The sequence below is a fragment of the Tachysurus fulvidraco genome, chromosome 15, assembly GCF_022655615.1.
Source record: "Tachysurus fulvidraco isolate hzauxx_2018 chromosome 15, HZAU_PFXX_2.0, whole genome shotgun sequence".
Lineage (NCBI taxonomy): Eukaryota > Metazoa > Chordata > Actinopteri > Siluriformes > Bagridae > Tachysurus > Tachysurus fulvidraco.
In genome coordinates, this window is record NC_062532.1 from 18169671 (window position 1) to 18186849 (window position 17179).

Below are 17179 nucleotides of genomic sequence, written 5' to 3' on the forward strand. Positions count from 1 at the left end.
AACTATTATTAAGACCAGTGGCTGTGGTCTTAACTTTGACAAATGTCATGACAGATAAATGAATGAATGAATGAATGAATGAATGAATGAATGAATGAGTTAATTTAACTGTACAAAAAAAACAGCAAATAACATTTAATGTCAAACTCAGGTAAACTTTAACAAAGTAATTATTAACTTACACATTTCTGAGATTCGAGGCAACACCAGTTTTATTTCTATTCTTTGTAGTAAACTTTGTTTACTAGTTTGACAATTTTAAGAAAAAAGACATTTTGCTGAATTATATCTAAAAATTAGAGCAGTGTTTCGTGTTCAGTAGTTAGAAATGAGAGAGAAATGATCCGAACAGTCTGGAAGTCCCTCCTCTGTTCTGGGCATATTGGTATGTTCCTGAATCATAGGTGGGCGGGTTTTAGACGGCAGGATAACGTATGATTGGTCGGATTGGTACGAGCTTTTGAGAAGCGTCTAGAAAGCGCGAGAAGAGAATGACTGTGTCTGCTGGAAAGTATAAAAGAGAGAATGAAGGTTTGTGTAACAAACAGCCGTCTACGAGTAGTGACATCTACAACGACGAAGAGGAGCAAAGCCGCAGATTTAATACGAGTTAACATATAATCTTCATATACTGCAGGAGACTAATAACTGTAAGTAGAATTATTCATGTCCATATTGACTGTAGTTATATGACAGGATTTATAATCTCTTCTAAGGACTCATATTGTTATGATGTAACTGGACAGGAGAATAATATTAAAATGTATTGTGAGACCTTATTATAACCTTAGAAATACAAAGCAATCTATTATGTATTTTTGTTACCAGTAGAATAATAAATGGAATACATTTTTAGTTAACTGTTTTATTGGTTTAAATTGATCGTGTGTTCAAACTGACAACTTGACATATTCAGCTTGACCTAACTCCTGCCGTTGTGTTTGTTTTTGTGACGCTTTTAGATATCTGACAAAACAAGCAAGATGTCTTCATCCAAAGGAATTGCTATTGGGATTGACCTGGGCACCACTTACTCCTGTGTGGGGGTGTTTCAGCATGGAAAAGTGGAGATCATTGCTAATGACCAGGGAAACAGAACAACACCCAGCTACGTGGCCTTCACAGACACAGAGAGGCTCATTGGAGATGCTGCTAAAAACCAAGTGGCCATGAACCCCAACAACACGGTGTTTGATGCCAAGAGGCTGATCGGCAGGAAGTTCGACGATCCTGTCGTACAGTCCGACATGAAGCATTGGCCTTTCCGTGTTACCAGTGAAGGAGGCAAGCCGAAGGTTCAGGTCGAATACAAAGGGGAGGAGAAATCCTTTAACCCTGAAGAGATCTCCTCCATGGTCCTGGTGAAAATGAAGGAAATCGCAGAGGCCTATCTTGGACAGAAAGTAACAAATGCTGTTATTACTGTTCCTGCCTACTTCAATGACTCTCAGAGACAAGCCACTAAGGATGCTGGAGTGATCGCCGGACTGAACGTCCTGAGGATCATCAACGAGCCCACGGCCGCGGCGATCGCCTACGGCCTAGACAAAGGCAAGAAAGCGGAGCGCAACGTCCTGATCTTTGACCTGGGAGGTGGTACGTTCGACGTGTCCATCCTTACCATCGACGACGGCATCTTTGAAGTGAAAGCCACCGCGGGAGACACTCACCTGGGCGGAGAGGACTTTGACAACCGCCTGGTGAACCACTTTGTGGAGGAATTCAAGAGGAAGCACAAGAAGGATATGAGCCAAAACAAGCGAGCCCTGAGGAGGCTGCGTACAGCCTGTGAGAGAGCCAAGAGAACCCTATCCTCCAGCTCTCAAGCCAGCATTGAAATCGACTCTCTGTATGAGGGCACTGACTTCTATACTTCCGTCACCAGAGCACGCTTTGAAGAGTTGTGTTCGGACCTGTTCAGAGGTACGCTAGAGCCAGTGGAGAAAGCCCTGCGAGATGCCAAGATGGACAAATCCCAGATCCATGAAATTGTCCTGGTTGGAGGTTCTACAAGAATCCCCAAGATCCAAAAACTTCTGCAGGACTTCTTTAACGGACGGGAACTGAACAAAAGCATCAACCCAGACGAGGCCGTAGCTTACGGTGCGGCGGTTCAGGCTGCCATCCTTATGGGCGACACCTCTGGAAACGTCCAGGACTTGCTGCTGTTGGATGTGGCTCCGCTGTCCCTGGGCATCGAGACAGCGGGAGGAGTCATGACCCCGCTCATCAAACGCAACACCACCATCCCCACCAAGCAGACGCAAATCTTCAGCACGTATGCAGACAACCAGCCTGGGGTTCTGATCCAGGTGTATGAAGGTGAGAGAGCAATGACCAAAGACAACAACCTACTGGGGAAGTTTGATCTGACGGGCATCCCGCCTGCTCCACGTGGAGTTCCTCAGATTGAAGTCACCTTCGACGTAGATGCCAACGGCATTCTGAACGTGTCTGCCATGGACAAAAGCACAGGCAAAGAGAACAAGATCACCATCACTAATGACAAAGGCAGGCTAAGCAAGGAGGAGATTGAAAGGATGGTGCAGGAAGCAGATGCGTACAAAGCGGAGGACGACCTTCAGAGAGAGAAGATCGCGGCTAAGAACTCCCTGGAGTCGTACGCCTTTAACATGAAGAACAGTGTGGAAGATGAAAGCATGAAAGGCAAAATCAGTGAAGAGGACAAGAAGAAAGTAATTGAGAGGTGTAACAAGGCCATTTCCTGGCTGGAGAACAACCAACTGGCTGAAAAAGAGGAATACGAACATGAGCTAAAGGAACTGGAGAAAGTCTGCAACCCCATCATCACTAAGCTGTACCAGGGAGGAATGCCAACTGGAAGCTGTGGAGATCAGGCACGAGCCGCTTCAGGATCAAACTTCCATGAACCGACTATTGAAGAAGTTGATTAAAAACTAATGCGGTATTAATAAGTGGACTTCAGACTAAAATATAAGCTATTCACTGAAACTTTTTTGGGTGACATTGTTAAAATGAACCTAACTTTGAGCTAATTCTAAATGGTTATACAAATATTTATGCTGTCTTTATGATGTGAAAGGATAAGTAAAATGTATGATATTCTTTGTAAAATGTTTGTGTGTTAATCCTAGTTAGTATGATTTACATTAGATTTATTACTCTGTAAAGTTTTGGGCCTGGAGCTACAAAGATTTATAGTGTACATATTTGTTTATATGTGTACTATTACTGTTTTTTTTTTATTGTTATTAAAATTGTATATTTCATGTACTATTCATTAGCTGATTCTTTAAAACACGATCTTGAATACATTTTTTTTTGAAAGACTACATAAATAAAATATTCTATTCTCAAATTCATGTGCTTCAGTTACAGTGTGGTCAATATTTTGGACATTTGTGCCACTAAATAATACTGGTGATGACATTAAACAGTATGTGGGGGAAAGACAAAAGTATAAAAAAAAAATCAAATGTGCAGATCTGGGAATTTCCTTAATCTGATGTGTAAATCAGTTCTAGATTTTAAACAACACCCAAGAGAAGCTGATGTTTGTGCTGCAACTCCCATGAAAATTCAGTTTAGGATTATTTGATGCTTAGTGTTTAGCACAGAAATGACAGTATAGTGGTTGATTTGAGCAGCAGAGGTCAGTGCTCACCTTCATTTTCCAGTACAGTCTAGTTTCTTCTTATGTTTTCCACTTCATGTCTTGTACATGTTTAGAAATTAAACCAGTTTTGTTATATCAGGGGAACCTAAAAAGTGCTGTAGGAGACAAAATGATCCATTCTGGCTATTTCTGTCCCTGTTGCAATGAAGTGTTCATGCAAAGCATAACAAGCAGTCCCAAACCCAGATAAAGAGATAATGTATGATACAGATTATGAATGCAAGCACCAAAAGATCAAATGCTTTATAACCCCTTAAATAATTATTTGAGATAACTTCTGGTTTATAAGAATACCATTTTATGAATGAAAAGTAATATGACATAATAACTCTCATCACTTTTTGCCAATAAGCAGAGTTTAATCATTTGCAGATCTAACACTCCCTGTCCCCTGCAGGTTGGTTAAAGAACACTTAAAATGACAGTTACCTAGGGGATTTACAACAATATAAAATATATATGCAAACATGGGTGTATTTTGAGGATATTACTCAATTATTACTGATGTAATTTATTTTAAGATTTAGCCTTTTATCCCTTAGCTCACTCAACTGATTCCTAATACTGATGGTAATGTCTCATTGTGTGTGAATTTTTAAAGATCATGTATTGTATTATGTGTGTGTGTGTGTGTGTGTGTGTGTGTGTGTGTGTGTGTGTGTGTGTGTGTGTGTGCGTGCGTGCGTGTGTGTGGGTGTGAGTGTGTGTGTTTGTGTGTGTGTTTGTGTGTGTGTTTGTATGCTTGTGCGTACACAAGCATGTGCACACACACACAAACACACACACACACACACAAACGTGTGTGTGTGTGTGTGTGTGTGTGTGTGTGTGTGTGTGCACTTGCTGTGTGGAATTATGTCGGTTTGAATATATGTTTTGTTTACATTATGGCACAACAAAATGTAGTATAATCATACTCCTGTAGAATAGAGACATTGGAAGCAAAAACAGACTGAAGTATATCTCTGACACTGTTCCACACTTTAAAAAGTACTAAATAATGTGAATGCTCTGTTTGTGTTTTGATGACTTTAGCTGTTACAGAGACCTTTGTAAGGTGTGTTCTGAAGACTGCCATCATTTTCTTTACTTTAAAACACCAAATATTAACCACGAGATGTAACAAAATCTTTACATTTTCTGTATGATTTAGTAGATAATGATAACAGCACTAACTTAAGAATCCTTTATTCAAGTAACTTCTAAACTGAATTGGCTTATTATACTAATTTGCCATAAATAATTTTTGATCATTTAACTAACATGAAATGAATAAAGTGCTTATAATTAAAATTGTTTATTAAAAATTACTTTGTTAAACTTTACCTGAGTTTGACATTAAATACCATTTAATGTCAAACTCAGGTAAAGTTTAACAAAGTAATTATTAACTTACACATTTCTGAGATTCGAGTCAACACCAGTTTATTTCTATTCTGTTTCTACTTTGTTTACTAGTTTGACAATTTTAAGAAAAAATACATTTTGCCAAATTCATTCATTTTCTACCGCTTTATCCGAACTTCTCGGGTCAAGGGGAGCCTGTGCCTATCTCAGGCGTCATCGGGCATCAAGGCAGGATACACCCTGGACGGAGTGCCAACCCATCGCAGGGCACACACACTCTCATTCACTCACGCATTCACACACTACGGACAATTTTCCAGAGATGCCAATTAACCTACCATGCATGTCTTTGGACTGGGGGAGGAAACCGGAGTACTCGGAGGAAACCCCCGAGGCACGGGGAGAACATGCAAACTCCGCACACACAAGGCGGAGGCGGGAATCGAACCCCGACCCTGGAGGTGTGAGGCGAACGTGCTACCCACTAAGCCACCGTGCCCCCCTTCATTTTGCCAAATTATATCTAAAAATTAGAGCAGTGTTTCGTGTAGTCAGAAATGAGAGAAATGTTCCCGAAGAGTCTGGAAGTCCCTCCTCTGTTCTGGGCATATTGGTATGTTCCTAAATCATAGGTGGGCGGGGTTTAGACGGCAGGGTAACGAATGATTGGTCATATTGGTACGAGCTTTTGAGAAGCGTCTAGAAAGCGCGAGAAGAGAATGACTGTGTCTGCTGGAAAGTATAAAAGAGAGAATGAAGGTTTGTGTAACAAACAGCCGTCTACGAGTAGTGACATCTACAACGACGAAGAGGAGCAAAGCCGCAGATTTAATACGAGTTAACCTATAATCTTCATATATTTCAGGAGACTAATAACTGTAAGTAGAATTATTCATGTCCATATTGACTGTAGTTATATGACAGGATTTATAATCTCTTCTAAGGACTCATACTGTTATGGTGTAACTGGACAGGAGAATAATATTAAAATGTATTGTGAGACCTTATTATAACTTTTGAAATACAAAACAATCTTTTATGTATTTTATTACCAGTAGAATAATAAATGAAATGAACTCTCAGTTAACAGTTTTATTGGTTTAAAGTGATCGTGTGTTCAAACTGACAACTTGACATATTCAGCTTGACCTAACTCCTGCCGTTGTGTTTGTTTTTGTGACGCTTTTAGATATCTGACAAAACAAGCAAGATGTCTTCATCCAAAGGAATTGCTATTGGGATTGACCTGGGCACCACCTACTCCTGTGTGGGGGTGTTTCAGCATGGAAAAGTGGAGATCATTGCTAATGACCAGGGAAACAGAACAACACCCAGCTACGTGGCCTTCACAGACACAGAGAGGCTCATTGGAGATGCTGCTAAAAACCAAGTGGCCATGAACCCCAACAACACGGTGTTTGATGCCAAGAGGCTGATCGGCAGGAAGTTCGACGATCCTGTCGTACAGTCCGACATGAAGCACTGGCCTTTCCGGGTTACCAGTGAAGGAGGCAAGCCGAAGGTTCAGGTCGAATACAAAGGGGAGGAGAAATCCTTTAACCCTGAAGAGATCTCCTCCATGGTCCTGGTGAAAATGAAGGAAATCGCAGAAGCCTATCTTGGACAGAAAGTAACAAATGCTGTTATTACTGTTCCTGCCTACTTCAATGACTCTCAGAGACAAGCCACCAAGGATGCTGGAGTGATCGCCGGACTGAACGTCCTGAGGATCATCAACGAGCCCACGGCCGCGGCGATCGCCTACGGCCTGGATAAAGTCAAGAAAGCGGAGCGCAATGTCCTGATCTTTGACCTGGGAGGTGGTACGTTCGACGTGTCCATCCTTACCATCGACGATGGCATCTTTGAAGTGAAAGCCACCTCGGGAGACACTCACCTGGGCGGAGAGGACTTTGACAACCGTCTGGTGAACCACTTTGTGGAGGAGTTTAAGAGGAAGCACAAGAAGGACATGAGCCAAAACAAGCGAGCCCTGAGGAGGCTGCGTACAGCCTGTGAGAGAGCCAAGAGAACCCTATCCTCCAGCTCTCAAGCCAGCATTGAAATCGACTCTCTGTATGAGGGCACTGACTTCTATACTTCCGTCACCAGAGCACGCTTTGAAGAGTTGTGTTCGGACCTGTTCAGAGGTACACTTGAGCCGGTGGAGAGAGCCCTGCGAGATGCCAAGATGGACAAATCCCAGATCCATGAAATTGTCCTGGTTGGAGGTTCTACAAGAATCCCGAAAATCCAAAAACTTCTGCAGGACTTCTTTAACGGACGGGAACTGAACAAAAGCATCAACCCAGACGAGGCCGTAGCTTACGGTGCGGCGGTTCAGGCTGCCATCCTTATGGGCGACACCTCTGGAAACGTCCAGGACTTGCTGCTCTTGGATGTGGCTCCGCTGTCCCTGGGCATCGAGACAGCGGGAGGAGTCATGACCCCGCTCATCAAACGCAACACCACCATCCCCACAAAGCAGACGCAAATCTTCAGCACGTATGCAGACAACCAGCCTGGGGTTCTGATCCAGGTGTATGAAGGTGAGAGAGCAATGACCAAAGACAACAACCTACTGGGGAAGTTTGATCTGACGGGCATCCCGCCTGCTCCACGTGGAGTTCCTCAGATTGAAGTCACCTTTGACGTAGATGCCAACGGCATTCTGAACGTATCTGCCGTGGACAAAAGCACAGGTAAAGAGAACAAGATCACCATCACCAATGACAAAGGCAGGCTAAGCAAGGAGGAGATTGAAAGGATGGTGCAGGAAGCAGATGCGTACAAAGCAGAGGACGACCTTCAGAGAGAGAAGATCACGGCTAAGAACTCCCTGGAGTCATACGTCTTTAACATGAAGAACAGTGTGGAAGATGAAAGCATGAAAGGCAAAATCAATGAGGAGGACAAGAAGATAGTAATTGAGAGGTGTAACAAGGCCATTTCTTGGCTCGAGAACAACCAACTGGCTGAAAAAGAGGAATACGAACATGAGCTGAAGGAACTGGAGAAAGTCTGCAAACCCATCATCACTAAGCTGTACCAGGGAGGAATGCCAACTGGAAGCTGTGGAGATCAGGCACAAGGCACTTCAGGAACAAACGCCCAGGGACCGACTATTGAAGAAGTCGATTAAAATGCTGATATGGACTTAAGTGGACTTATGACTGAAATATAAGCTATTCATTGTAAAATGTTTGTGTTATATGTCTCTCACCACTTGCTGGTATGATCCAAATTAGATTTAGGTTTAGTACAATAAAATTTAGTAGCAAATGTTGAGCTAAATTTACATGGTGATACAAAGATTTATGCTGTATAATTACTTTTATTTTTCTATTGTTAATAAATGTTTATACAACATTTGAAAATTTGCCATTTGTTGTTTCAATATTCCTGAAAACATTTCATATGTTTTCATTGTTTTAACATTGACAGACTAGAAATCTGCTCATCATTACTACCAGCACAAAACTTTCAACAAAGAACAAGAAACTTCTTTGTTTATTAGTATCAGTACTTTGTGCAATGATACTTGCTCAGGTCACTTATTCAATCTGTAACCCAGTCAGTATTGCCCTTTGGGTTAAAAAAAAAAAATTGTCCATTGTTTCAATAATTTACAGAGAAGTCATGATGGATTTTTAATCATGGAGGGTTTTAATCATTATTGACAGATTGATCATTTCCAAAATGTTTTAGTTGTTATCCAATATTATTCATTTCAAATGATGTACAGACTGTTTCTCTACAAGTTACTCAAGATTTAGAAAAAAATCCCACATAGCATTGTGTAACTTATAGGGTAACATGCTATAATCGTTCCAGCTAAGTTTAAAAAATGGGTATATTATACAACCTCTTTCTTTGACATTTCATCATTTGCAAAGTATAACATTTAAATAGAACACAGACTGACATTATTAATCCTGTCACATCACTTTTAGAGATTAGAAAGGGTTGGATAATCTTATAGTATGCTTTTAGTCAAGTCAGTGTTGTTAATTTATTAAAATGACATTATATTAAACAGGATCAACAATAAACGCTGTAGGTTTCTGAAACCTCGTCGACCGACTATTGAAGAAGTGGAGTAATGAACTGAACTGAAATAAAATTAACCTCATAGCTGAAGCATTCATTTTGTCTTTTTGAGCACTTTTACATTTGGCAGTTTGCTGTCATATTTTTAGTATATTGGCAACGTGATATTTTGCAAATGTTGTAACTGTAGTAATTCACTTTTAAACAAATGTACTGTAAATCCTGGTTTGAATGCAATTTAACACAAATGTATTTTTTAAACTGAAAAGTTGTAGAGACCCTATATATTGAACAAATGAAGAAACTGACCAACATTCACCAGCAGAGGTCAGGGTTGTCTGAATTGCCAAAAAATTCAGTATATTCAGTACCATTGTCTATAAATCGGCTATAAAGCATTGTCTCTAAAGTAGGTAGTGCAGATACAAGTAAGTTCTGTGCAAACATTTGGGTGAAAGATGTGCAAATAAGGCAATTAAAAATTCTTCCTGGAGAATGCATATGCACAATAAGGACATTTATTACTAGCTTTATTATGCAAATACCATAGCATTGAAGACACATTGCTACTGACAGCAAATATGAGTGGACATTTTATTTTAATGTTAGAGCATAGTTTCCTTGAATGAGTATACATGTTGGAGCATTTTGAATATAAAAGCTTTTTAATTTCTTACTGTGAATTATTGTAAATCAATGAGACAATTATTATCAGTTACCTTTCTGAGTGCACAGTAACAATAATACAGTTGCTGCTCATGTACAATAAGTGACCCTTCAAGAATCAGGTGCACAAAGGACCCTAGGGACTGCTGTGGTGTTTGTCTGGTATGTAGAGACTGCGACAAGATGCGGTTGATTTCGTTTAAGTATGTGAAGTATGAAGTATAAATTATACCCTCTCTGTCCTCTCTTCATCCCCCCCTTAAGAAATTTCTCCCTGTGTCTAAGGTTGCTTTAACATGAGTGCCCTCTTCATTCCACTTCCTGGAATGCCAAGCCTGAAATAAAATCCCAGAAAGAACGTCAGTGAAAACAAAAACTCAGGCTCGGGCTCGGTCACAGGCACAGAACAATAAAAGTTGCTAGCACCTCCTACCAGCTGGAGAACCTGAGTAAAGTGTATTCATCCATGTACGCATTTATGACATGGACAAATGATCCATCATGAACAGGTGGTCCTTCTGTATCTAAAAACACATGCAAACATAAGCTTTGGCCTCTAATTATTATTAGAAAATTAGTTAGGATGTATATATACATGGTGTAATTGTATACGCATAACTAAACAAAATGTTCCCTCTGGGCTGTGGATCTCATCCATTGTTATCTTAACAACATCATGCAAAGTGGAGCAAGGCGTATGTTCATACTCTGTACATCAGCATAAATAGATCCTAGTTTGGTTTTTATGCAACATGTCCAAACAAAACACTGTAGCTGGACTCAAAATATAAAATTCAATTAAATTCAAAATTAATTGTATAGTGCTTTTAACAATGGACATTGTCTCAAAGCAGCTTTACAGAACATAAGAAACGTAATACAAACACAATTTATATTATGCAAAGATTAATATAATACATAGATTATATTAGATATATTGTATTCATCACCAATGAATAAGCCTGAGGTGACTGTATTAGAGAAAAACTCCCTTAGATGGAAAAGGAAGAAACCTTGAGAGGAACCAGACTCAAAAGTTGAACCTCATCCTCATTTGGGTGACACTGGAGGGTGTGATTATAAATATGCAGTCTGATAATTGTGTACTGATTATGCGGTTGTTGTCCTCAAAGACCACTTGGAGTTGACGTCTCCTCTTAGAATGTCAGAATACCTCATGGAGCAGAGTCCAACTGGAGCTGGAACGTCTCTAGATGCCTTAGAATCAAGATCCTCACAGGGTTGGAATCATCTCAATGAATAAAAATTATGTTAGATCATCAGATAAAGCCATATTTGTGTGCATTCTTTTCAAACCTTTTGCATACAGGAACTATGACTATGAAATAAATGTGACCATGACACAAGTTTCACAGATCCCATCAAGCCTTCACATATTAAGCTTATTTAAGCATTAGTTAAACTTGTACAGTAATATTCAGGATATATTTCCTGAAGATAGTAGGATTTAATCTTGAACTTCACACTCACAGAACACTCAGTATATTAATTTTGACAATGATAGGTTGTGATTTGAACTACTTTAACAACAACAACAAAAAATCACATAGATGCCCTGGCTATGCTTCAACAACCCCACTATGGCTCTGAAGCACAGTTGAATGCAAAAGTTTACAAAGTTAACTTAGCAAACATTACTTAACTTAACTAAACTTAACTTTAGCAAACTTTACAGAGGACAAAATGAAGGAAGCAGAAATAAGCAGAAATTTTATTTATAGCAGTACAAAAAGTTTGCACCACCATGTCTTCTTCATATATCTAATAATACAATCGATTTTTATGCTGTGAGATGAACCCAAATGTTAATATTAACATTTTAAAGTCATCTAAATTAGATATGCTTCAATAATTTTTTTTTCCATTCAGCAGCAATTGGAATGCAAACTTTTGCACTCAGTGGCACAGTTCTCACAGTGCTACAGCTGCTTGTGACAGTAATAGTTAATCAAATCAGAGATAAGATCTTCTGTCATTTTATTTTGTGTAAGTGACTGATGTGTTTGTGTTTCCTGTTATTTAATATTCAGTGTGGACACAGTGAACAACCCCCCCCCCACCCCCACCCCCCAAGTCCTGCAGCTGTTCCTTCATACTGAGTCTCTTTATGACCTCTGTCACACATTGTCTTCCTACTGTTACTCTCTCTCTCTCTCTCTCTCTCTCTCTCTCCTCCTCCTCCTCCTCCTCCTCCTCCTCCTTTCATCCGAAACATATCAGGTAAAACAAAATAACAAAACAAAGTCTCTTAACCAATCAGCTGGAATAGCGCAGCACCAGAAGAATTGATACAGAATTGTGATGATGCTCTCAGGATGATGATGAGACAATAATTATCACATTTGAGCGAGATTGATTAATGAGCACTCTGCTTTAGTGAAAACAACACATTGAGTTGCCAGGCAACAGATACAGGGACCTTGTAAGGTCTGATACTCTAGCAAAGTAAGGGGTTGAAAAGCAAGCCTGACTAAAAATAACTCACAAAGCGAGAGACATAAAGAGAGAGCGAGAGAGTGTGTGTGTGTGTGAGAGAGAGAGAGAGAGAGAGAGAGAGAGAGAGAGAGAGTGTGTTTTGGATGGTGCTTTCATTGGGATATCCTCCACCCTCTCCTCTTTTAAGAATACCCAAGGACATCCCTCACTATAATTAAATAGTGTTAGCAACTGTCTCATCAGAAATGCTCTCTTACAGTCTATTCCTAACAGTCTGCTCCCTCCCTCCTCAAACACCTGATCAGCTCACTCACACACGCTTCTAAATCCTCCTGCATCCAACAGTGTCATCTGATCCTCCTCTGTCTTTCAACGGCAGAGGAATTATGAAATGAACATACTTTTAATGGTGTCTGAATGGTAACGTAATGTCCAGTGACTTCTGGATCGTGACTTTGTCTCTCATGCCAACGTTCACCTTATAAAGTCTGCCTGTGTTGCAGATTGCAGTTGTTAAACTTAATAGTCTTACAAAAAAACAAAAAACATAAAAAACACGATTGTGTTATTTTTAGAGAAGAATGCACATGTAATACACACTGCAAATTGTTTCACATCTTGAAAACAGCAATTAACTTTTTTTGGCCTGCAGAATGACTAGAATTCGAGGAAATATCAGACAAAAATGATAGCACACAATATTTTTTTAGGTTTTGCTTGATGCATTTTATAAAATTTACCTTTATTTCAGGTATTTTTTGGTTGTTTTAGTTTAGTGAATTATCCCTATACATAGATAACAACAGGACATCCTTGATGATGCTGATATTTAATAATCAGTAAGAAGCTAATAAGAAAAGAACATCATATTACCAAGAAACTACAAAGCAGAAACTCATCTGTCTTGAAGAGACAACAATCAAAAAATGGAAAACAAACATCTTCTCAGAGAAGACCTCACTTTTTGTGTTTATGTGGAGCATCTGAAGTCCCTATGAATGAACAGATACTATAGAAACAATGAGGTATGAGTGAGCACATTACTATAATCCTGTCCTGTCCTGTGTTGAATTATAGCCAGCTCTATCTTTAGAGCAGCTACTACAGAAAATTAAGAAACTCCTTCTGACTCCTTCTGGATATTGATATTGGTATCGAATTATGTATAAACACGGTATAACTATAATTCATGTCTAGATACATGCTTATGAGAAACAAACTGGGAAAAAAGGAGGTAAATTTGCTTCCCCTCTTGCTATTTTACAATTTTCATTCACTATCACACATTTGAATTTCAATCACTGAATTCTTCAACCTCAGCTTTCTCATTCCCACTCTGATATCACCATTGTCCTATGGATCAAAACATTTTTCCCCACATGCTCATCAATGGGGCTCACTCTTACACCTACACTAAATACCTACATGGTCAAAGAAAGCGTTCTATAAATCATCTGCAACCTCCCATCACCACCACCACCACCATACTGTTCCACAGTCCTTGGATTGCTGAGGCACACTTTTTAAACACACATTTTTATAACTGTGAAATTATATTTTATCCATCCATCCATCTATCCATCCATCCATCCATCCATCCATCTATCCATCCATCCATAAATCCATCCATTCATTCATTCATTCATTCACTCACTGTGAGGACTGCATTGAATCCCGAGTCTATCCCAAGAACACTTGGCATGAAAAGGGAATACACACTGGATGTGATGCCAGTCATGGCAGGGCACCATGCACACACAAAATGGATGAATGGATGGACGAATGAAAACACACTCAGAGTGGCCATATCTACAACATATTTTATTTGGAAAAAACCCAAAGAACCTGAAAAAAGTAGAAGTGAATGAATGAATGCATTCACTCAGTAACCAGTCTATAAGGGTCAGGATAGCACTGAAGCTGGGTCACAGGAGAACTTGCCATTAGCATGCACGCGTGCGTGTGCTCACACACACACACACACACACACACACACACACACACACACACACACACACACACACACACACACACACACACACACACACACACACACACACACACACACACACACACACACCATATCTACAACATACCTTGATTAGAATTAGAATTTGCAAAACTCCACACAAACATTAAGCTGAAATTTAAACTGGGACCTTGGAGCTGTGAACTAAACATATATTTTTACATTTTAATATTCCATTTATCATAAATATATTTTTATACACAATGCTCTAATAAAAACATCCATAGCTGAATTATCCTGCATTTGTCCATGAATAAGGTAGTGAGGTGGACACTTAACTGAGAAAAATTAATGACCAAGAGGTTGAAATAAGTTCAAGAGTGACTTTTTAAATAAGGGTTTGGGACTTAGAACCAGTGTTCACAATTACTCACCTTATAATAAGTGAAGACCTTCAAGAAAAGCCTTTGTCCACAGTAGCGGTGACTCTGGTGTGAAAGCAAGGACACATGGTGTCTATCTGTGGTCTCAAGGTTCAAAAAAAGTGTAAAGGTTCACAGGTTAAAGGTTAAAAAAAGGGTGAAAATGAGCAAGATAAAGAACAGGGAAACAATTCAAGAAGATTAATATTGTGCCAGGAAAATAAGCATTATTAATAAAAATAGATTTATTGTGTATTTAATGATCAGTTTATTTTTAGAAATTGTGAAAGTTGCACAACTCTGATAGCAGGTGGACCTGTTACCATTGTAATAATACTATTAATGGATTCATGGCTTATTTGTATCACAATAAGGAGCATTATTTATCGCAACTGTTGCAAATCATTTGCAGCAAAAATGCACACTCATGTATGAATTTCATGAATGTTGTATGGCATGGAGGTCATAACACAATTGCCACCCCTGAAATGTAAACACACAAAAAAGACAATCAGCCTGTGCTGTTGTTCGCCTGTACCACACAAGATCTATTTATACTGGACTGACACAACTGCTGCTCGACAAATAGTGACATGGGTTCCAGCATCACATATATAACATACATAACATATATGCATACAACAAAGGAGTCCCAAATTATACAACGTAAGGATGACTCTATATAACCTAGGGTTCTTTTATATGGAAAACACTGCCAGAGTGACTACAGCGCAAACTGATAAAACCTTTCAAGGTTCTTGATTTAACTCCACCCCCCCGAAAGGTACACACTAAGTTTGTATGAACAGACAGCCATGAGAAAGGTCTGCTCGTTGATCAGAGTGCATGTGTGCGGTGTAGGAGTGTGTTACGTGGCCATAAGCTTCTATGGAGTGTGTAGGGCGCATTAACACTGATCAATGTGTGTATGTATGTGTGTTGTGGGTCTGTAAGCTGATCTTGGGGGATATTGAGTTAAATGTCATTGTGCCTCCGTGAGGTACATGATGACAGATCAGTCTGTGCTAAGGTCAAAGGTCAAAGTACAGAACAGCAGCTGATTATCTCAAAAAGAAAGAAAGAAAGAAAGAAAGAAAGAAAGAAAGAAAGAAAGAAAGAAAGAAAGAAAGAAAGACAGATAGATTTTCTTACTTTCCACATATATACTGTCTTCTCCTTTGAGGGGTTTCTTACCATGTTTGTGCATTTTCTTTCAACACATTTTAGTCATTTTCTTTGTCATGACACCCTGTCAACATCTAAAAATAAAAGGTCCCACTTTGTTTCTTTCTAATCTCTATACCATTTAAGACTAAATTTATTTTAATGAATCATAATTAATATTTAATAAATAGCACACCGGGAATAGTGCGTTAAGTTTAGTCTGTGACTGGATGCATGTGGATTCAATTCAATTCAATTCAATTCAATTCAATTCAATTCAATTCAATTCAATTCAATTCAATTCATTTGTATAGCACTTTTAACAATTTCCCATTAGCTCAAAGCAGCTTTACAGAAGTATGGAAACAGAAGAGAGAGAAAAAGAAATAAATATATAATAATAATAATAATAATAATAATAATAATAATAATAATAATAATAATAATAATAATAATAATTAGAAGAAGAAGAAGAAGAAGAAGAAGAAGAAGAAGAAGAAGAAATAAGAATAAAAATAAATAAGTGAATATATACAATTATAGTTTAAAATTCATTCATTCATTCATTCATTCATTCATTCATTCATTTTCTACCGCTTGTTCGAACTTCTCGGGTCACGGGGAGCCTGTGCCTATCTCAGGCGACTTTGGGCATCAAGGCAGGTACACCCTGGACGGAGTGCCGACCCAACACAGGGCACACACACACTCTCATTCACTCACACACTACAGACAATTTTCCAGAGATGCCAATCAACCTACCATGCATGTCTTTGGACTGGGGGAGGAAACCGGAGTACCCAGAGGAAACCCCAGAGGCACGGGGAGAACATGCAAACTCCACCTTGAGAGGAACCAGGCTCAGAAGGGAACAGTGGAAGCAGTGGATCTCCCGGTTCACACTGACTTTATAGTGCACTCTGTGTCTCTCTTTCTCCCTTAACTACTCGTTACGCAGGCTTGTCTTTTATGTCATATTGTTTTTGAATTCCTAATTTGAAGTCTTAAGGCATCTCAATTTCAATAATACATACACACACACACACACACACACACACACACACACACACACACACACACACACACACACACACACACACTAGACCTTTTCCATGCCTAGTCATTTGGGCTGTTAATCCCCTGAACAGAATGTCCTTACTTATTCTCAGACCCCCACCTATCTCTCTTTCTCTCACCCAGGAGTTATAGTTATTACATACTAGCTCCCTAATGGTGAGCCAAGGTGACCTCTTTCTGCCCCTGTAAGACCAATAAGACACTTGAGCCATCACTCAATACACCTCCTATCCCTCACACTCAATGCCACAATCCCTGACTCCATGCCTTCCATCCTATACTGACCATGTATGTTCCAAAAACAGACACCATTTTCAGACCCCTGCTTCAAGGCTAACCCCTCACACACAAATACACTCAGGCCCACAG

The 17179-nt window shown here is 39.4% G+C and overlaps 1 protein-coding gene across 3 annotated transcripts; it reads left to right on the forward strand.

The window, feature by feature from the left end:
* Positions 1–489: 489 nt before the first annotated feature.
* Positions 490–8385, forward strand: LOC113652236 (heat shock 70 kDa protein-like). 3 transcript variants are annotated; one of them, XM_047801084.1, is made up of 3 exons: positions 490–650; positions 963–2836; positions 8057–8385. In XM_047801084.1, exons 2-3 carry the CDS (start codon positions 984–986, stop codon positions 8145–8147), a joined length of 1944 nt encoding a protein of 647 aa, XP_047657040.1. In that variant the 5' UTR covers positions 490–650; positions 963–983; the 3' UTR covers positions 8148–8385. The 3 variants fall into 3 exon arrangements, with proteins under 3 accessions (XP_047657040.1, XP_027016972.2, XP_027016971.2); XM_027161171.2 differs by lacking the exon at positions 8057–8385 and having other exon boundaries at positions 963–3344; XM_027161170.2 differs by lacking the exons at positions 490–650; positions 963–2836 and adding an exon at positions 5691–5883 and having other exon boundaries at positions 6195–8385.
* The last annotated feature ends 8794 nt before the right edge of the window (positions 8386–17179 follow it).

What these genes read in the sequence shown, in the direction of transcription:
- LOC113652236 (XM_047801084.1), top strand. Translation starts at nt 984, where the DNA reads ATGTCTTCATCCAAAGGAATTGCTATTGGGATTGACCTGGGCACCACT. An exon ending in CTGTACCAGGGAGGAATGCC is followed by an intron (nt 2,837 to 8,056) that starts AACTGGAAGCTG and finishes TAAGCTGTACCA; the next exon opens with GGGAGGAATGCCAACTGGAA.